This window comes from Rhincodon typus, chromosome 9 (assembly GCF_021869965.1).
Source record: "Rhincodon typus isolate 14 chromosome 9, sRhiTyp1.1, whole genome shotgun sequence".
Classification (NCBI taxonomy): Eukaryota; Metazoa; Chordata; class Chondrichthyes; order Orectolobiformes; family Rhincodontidae; genus Rhincodon; species Rhincodon typus.
In genome coordinates, this window is record NC_063340.1 from 76,620,126 (window position 1) to 76,626,318 (window position 6,193).

At 42.6% G+C, this 6,193-nt stretch overlaps 1 protein-coding gene across 1 annotated transcript in view; it reads left to right on the forward strand.

Moving 5' to 3' along the window:
* The window catches only part of ltbp1 (latent transforming growth factor beta binding protein 1), a 294,397-nt gene that overhangs the window by 230,847 nt on the left and 57,357 nt on the right, over positions 1-6,193 (forward strand). Inside the window, exon 22 of the mRNA XM_048601362.1 lies at positions 3,094-3,216. Within this exon, the coding sequence (XP_048457319.1) occupies positions 3,094-3,216 (123 nt within the window). The remainder of the gene's footprint in view (positions 1-3,093; positions 3,217-6,193) is intronic.

Genomic DNA, 6,193 nt, shown 5'->3' on the forward strand with positions numbered 1-6,193 from the left:
TGATGCTGCCTGGTCTGCTGTGTTCCTCCAGCTCTACATTGTGTTGTCTCTGACTCCAGCAACTGCAGTTCTTACTATCTCTGAGGCTAGAAAAGACCTCTTTTACAGTACATATTAATATTCATTCAGGCCTTATTCAAATTCTTTACATGGGGCATTGGCAGTTTTAAAAAATCAAATGAAGCATCCTCAATTTAGTCAGTAAAATAGTTATTAACTCCACTAACCAGATACTAATGTGTTCTCACTAATGGGGAGTGAGTCACCTCCACACCCCAACACAATACTTGGGGTGTTGAAAGTCTGAAATATAACCAGAAAATGCTGGAAGTGCTCATCAGATCGACAGCCCCTGGGGAGAGAGAAACATTGGAACTGGGCCGTAGAGATTAGGAAACCATCAGTGCATCTTTTCAGAACATTGACCTATCATCCCTGATTTCTTAAGATAATTTTTGTGACAAGCACCCTTCAGCAGAAACTTCTTAGCCGTCTGAGAGTTACTTTGTCTAGACGAGGGAAAATATTTGGCGTGGAGCATTTCCCCCCATGGTGTGTTTGTGAGCACTATTTAACTTTCACAAGAGTTTTCAGCTCAATACTTAATAAACATTGACATTCTGTTCATACACTTGAGAATCAAATATATATTACTTCTAATTATATTTGTTCTTTTGTAAGCAATTCCTGGCTTTTTTATTTCTTTAAGTGCTAATTCGATGTAGCAGATGAAATTTTCCAGCCGGGTGAATTAAAAGGCCCCAGAAGACCCTTTTAGGATTTCTGTAACCTTATAGTAAATACCTGCACAACACGCCTAGTCCCGTGCTTTATTAAATTTATGTTAGACAGGTTCTTTCTCTTCCTGTCATGTGCGTTCATCCGACTGAAAACTGCCTTGGGTGAAATAGAATGAGCTGTAGTCAATTATGTTTGCTTGCTTCAGAAAGAAAACAAAGCTTTTAATTAGCCCTGAATACAAGATTTAAGGCTTTTGTACCTGGTACTTTGAGGCCTTTGTGAAAGATTGGAGTGCAAAATCTCACTGAAGCATGACGCAGTAATAGCATCATTGTGAAAGTGTTTGGCACCAAATCAGTCCCGTGATCATTATCTAAAGATCAAAACCTGCTAATCCCTACAATGCCTGAGTTGAATGGAGTTATTAATCCTAATCTACATGTAGCAATTTGAAACCTGTAATCCTAATGTTCCCAGTTGGCTATGTCTCCCAAGTGAGATAGAGGTTGAGGTGTTACTGAAGGGTGCCTGACCTTTGTGACTTGGGGTAATAGCATTTTTTGTGGTGTGTCTCGGTGGTTAGTGCTGTGCCTCACAGTGCCTGGGTTTCATTCCAGCCTCGGGTGACCGTCAGTATGGGATTTGCACGTTCTCCCCATGTCTCTGTGGGTTTCCTCTAGATGCTCCAGTTTCCTTTATTCATTAACAGGATGTGGGCATCGCTGGCTAGGCAGCATTTATTGCCCATCCCTAATTGTCCAGAGGGCAGTTCAGAGTCAACCACATTGCTATGGGTCTGGAGTCACATGTAGGCCAGACCAGGTAAGGATGGTTTTCTTCCCTAAAGGACATTAGTGGGCCAGATAGGTTTTTCCAACAACCGACAATGGATTCACGGTCATCATTAGACTCTTAATTCCAGATATTTTATTGAATCCAAATTCCACCATCTGCCGTGGCGGGTTTCGAACCTGGGTCCCCAGAATGTTATCTGGGTCTCTGGACTAACAGTCCAGCGATAATACCACTTGGCCATTGCCTTCCTCCCATAGTCCAAAAATGTGCAGGTTAGGTGGATTGGCCGTGGATTGGCCAGGCTAAGTTGCCCATACGGTCCAGGGTTGTGCAGGCTAGGTGGATTTGCCATGGGAAATGCAGGGTTACAGGGATTGGGTGGGATGACCTTTGGAGGGTTGGTGTGGGCTGAGCGGGCTCTATCTGCACTGTAGGGATTCCATGTTTAGTGAGCAAGCTGAGACTGAAGTAGCGTGGTAACACACAATCATTAGCAATGAGGAATTTCGAATGAGACTGTTTTCTGAGCAGCGACTTGTGCAGACTGTTTTAATTACAGACGAGCTTAAGGAATGGAAGCAAGACCTGGCTAGATGGCCCCTCGAGCCTGCTCTGCCAATCGATAAGGTCATGAATGGCTGACCTGATCTTGGCCCCAATTCCAGTTTTCTCCCTGTATTCCAGAATCCTTGATGAAAGAATCCATCTTTCTTGGCCTTAATTTAACTTTGATGACTTCTCCTCTACAGGTGCTTGGGACAGGGCATTCCAAAGATTCATAACCCTCTAAAACAGAAAGTCCTCCTCATCTCTGTATTAAACTCTCATTTTGAAAGTTCTTAATAACCCCACATCAGGAAGCAGCCTCTCAATATCTCCCTTCAGAATCTTAGACTTCTTTTGGTAATCAATCTGTCCAGTTAGAACACTTCTGGGGCAAATAGGCCTTCTCGCTCAGAATAGGGACACTACCTGTGCACCGTGAGGATTCCTTCAGGATGTTCTATGTTTCAAAAAGACTACTTCTAAACTCCAATGGGAGTAGTCTGAACTTGCTCCACCTTTCCTTTTAAGATAGCCCCTTCATCTGAAGAATCATCCAAATGAAACTTCTTGGAATTGCCTCTGATGTAGAAGTATTAAGAATGAGCTTTACCTCTGCCCTTCAGGGTAGGAAGGAAATGGAAAAGGAGAGAGTAATTATTTGCTAATGTAATACTCAAAGTGTTCTGTAAGATAGATTTTTGAATCATTAGTTTTCTGAGAACTATTAGTAAGTGTTCTTTACAAATGAGCTCAGTCTGTTCTTGTGCTTCACTCACCTCCATGTCTCCTTGCTGTTCTCTAGTCTGCCTCTCCTCTGTACCCCAGTCTCTGTCTTCTTTCTCCTCAGTCCTACTCTTTGTCCTTTCTCCATCCCTCTCGTTCTCCTTCCTCCGTTCCTCCCCCTCTCTTTATGCATGAGTAGGAGTTTAGATAGATCTCCCTTTTGCTGGTGATTTGAGTTTTCTGTGTGATCTTATTGTACTGAATATGTGAAGTGTGCGTATTTTTCAGATGTTGATGAATGTGCAGATGGCACCAAATGCCGTGATGGATCTTGTGTCAACACCGAAGGCTCCTATAGATGTGAATGTGCCAGAGGCTATCGCCTGAACCCTCCCAGTGAAACATGCGTTGGTAAATTATGACTTTCCATCTATACAAAAGCCTGATTCGGCCACATCTGGAGTATTGTATCCAGTTCTGGTTGCCTCATTACAGGAAAGATGTGGAGGCGTTGGAAAAGGTGCAGAGGAGATTTACTAAGATGTTGCCTGGAATGGAGGGAAGGTCTTACGAGGAAAGGTTGAGAGAGCTAGGGCTCTTCTCTTTAGAACGACGAAGGATGAGAGGTGACTTGATAGAGGTGTACAAAATGATCAGAGGTATAGATAGAGTGGACAGCCAGAGACTTTTTCCTAGGGTGGAGGTAGCTATTACGAGGGGGCATAGTTTTAAAGTGAGTGGAGGTAGATACAGGGGAGACGTCAGAGGTAGGTTCTTTACTCAGAGAGTGGTAGGGGTGTGGAATGCATTGCTGGAGAGGGTAGTGGAGTCGGCCTCATTAGGGGCATTTAAGCAGCTATTAGATAGACATATGGATGATAGTATAAGGTAGGGGTGGAGGTTAGATAGACCTTAGGTTTAGGGTAAAAGTTCGGCACAACATTGTGGGCTGAAGGGCCTGTATTGTGCTGTACTGTTCTATGTTCTATGTTCTATTATTGATGAAAGTACCGATACAAAATGACATCAAATTAAAATTCGTATTTTTTATAAGTAAAACTAATCCACCATATCAACTATTTCCACGACATCCCAAAGCTCACCTCAGTGTGTTTTGCATTTTGCTCATTAACCACATGTAGTGTAGAGGTGTGTGAGGGAACAGGTGGCCAATGTCACTTTTAATCATTTCCATACGCGCCATTGTATCCGCAGTTAGCATTGTTTTCTCTCTCTCTCTCTCTTTCTCTCTCTCTCTAACCTCACCATATTATTTCTTTAATATGAGTGGAACTATTTTAATTTTTGATGGGATGCCATCTGTGTTTGAAGCCAGTCTCACTTCAAGCTACTTTTCTGGATCTAACTTTGCCCGCATCTCCACTGATCAGAGTCCCTTCATCACCCACTATCCACCCTGCCTGCTGACTCCAGAGATGTTAACAATGATGCCCCTGGTTTAGCCTCTCCCTGGATCAGCAAAAGGTAGAGCCTTTCCTGCTTTACATCCTCTTATCACCAGAGAACCCAGCTGAGATCATGATCATTCCCTGTGCTCAGGAAGTGAATGAGAAAACGTCCTTTTCTACCCCTACTCTGACCCGAGACCTTGGGGTGCAGTTCAAAAGCTCTCTCTTGATAGAAGTCCCCATTGACTCGCTGAGCAGCATCTCAACCAGACCCACCCCTGTATTTTCCCATGGCTAACCTTCTTAGCCTGCACATCCCTGGGGACACTTTGGGCAATTTAGTATGGCCAATCCACCTAACCACACCTTTGGACTGTGGAAGGAAACCAGAGCACCCAGAGGAAACCCACGCAGACACAGGGAGAATGTCCAAACTCCACACAGATGGTCATGCAAGGCTGGGATCAAACCTGTGAGAATGCAGTGCTAACCACTGAGCCACTATGCCAAACCAGTCTTAACTGTGAAATGTTCCAAAATGGCAATGACAGGTGTTAAGAACAGGAGAGATTCCTTATTAGCAGTATGATGGAAACAAAGTTTAGAGTCTGTACTGTCATTCTCCAAAGCTCCAGACTGGAGCCTGTATGTAACAGTGCGTGTTGTGACAAATGCTTGGACTCTCTGAGTGAACTGTATCACACTAGCACCATTTCCCCAACTATTAAAACCATTTTCCTTTCGTATTCTAACAATTTGCTAAATATGGTTTCCTTGTGTTTTAACTTTGGTTGTTTGTTCCCAGTTCTGAGCACAAACATTACCCTGAGGCCAGAAACTAGACTAAGAATGACAAAGCTGCCACATTTTCAAAGTGTAAATGTTTTAAATCGCGTTCCTTAAAAACTTGCTGGCTAGAAAGAGTTAACATCATGATCCTTACTGGGTAATGTGAGCGATTGTATTTAGCACAGTGCTTTGATCTTAATCCCATTTAAAATCAGTAAGTAATAATTCATTGATTAATACATTTTGCCAACTTTGTTTTGACATGAAATTCAGGGAGGTAGATAGCAAAGTGTGGATTTGCTTAATAATAAGGAAAAAATGTTATATTTACAGACCAAATGATGTCAGTTCTATCCTGCTGTTTAAAATAACATGGTATTTAATGAGCAACATTATTGTCTCTTTAGCTAATTAAATAATCTGATAAGAACAAAGCTATGTCCTGTCCCAGAAAGGGATTATGAGCTGGTCTGGTCCTCCAGGTAAGAACCCTGGAATCATTCGAAGTACTAGCAATATGCAGCAGCATCTATGAGAGGAAAACAGGGCTAATCTTTCAGGAATTTGAACTTTCTTCAAAACGGGGCAAAGTTAGAGATGTGTTCAATATGGATCGAGTGATTTGGAGAGGGTGGCATTTTATTTCTTCACTTTGTTGCCACTCTGTCCTCTTTGTCTTTGATAGCTGCAATGTTTAAATGAGTTCAACACAAGCCCACCTTTTGGGTGACACTCTGCAGACTTCTGGACTTAGTTTTGAGTTCAATTTTAGCCTGTAACATCTGTCCCGATTTTGAGACATTTTTCTTGGCTGGTTTTGTTTGTCTCTTCTTATCTGTTGTTACATTCACTTTCAGAAGGTAGCTCTTTGTTTCCCTGCATACACATCTCCCCCAAGGTACAGATTTTATTGCTTCACTTGTCTCCATACCACTGTCTTTGGCCTTGAGACATGGACTGTTTTATCATTTAATCTGTCCTGTTTTTACCATATCATGTGGATGTTTCATTTTTCATCACAACCTCCACCCTCTCACTTCCTGAATATCAGTCACATTACTAGATTTCCCCAGCTCTGGTGGCCGTAGCCTGAATAATAGACCTGCCTGATGCTTGCAGTATTTTCAAAATCTACGTTATTGTCCTGCATTCCCCCAACCACTCACCCCTGCAACCACCATCCCCCCCCC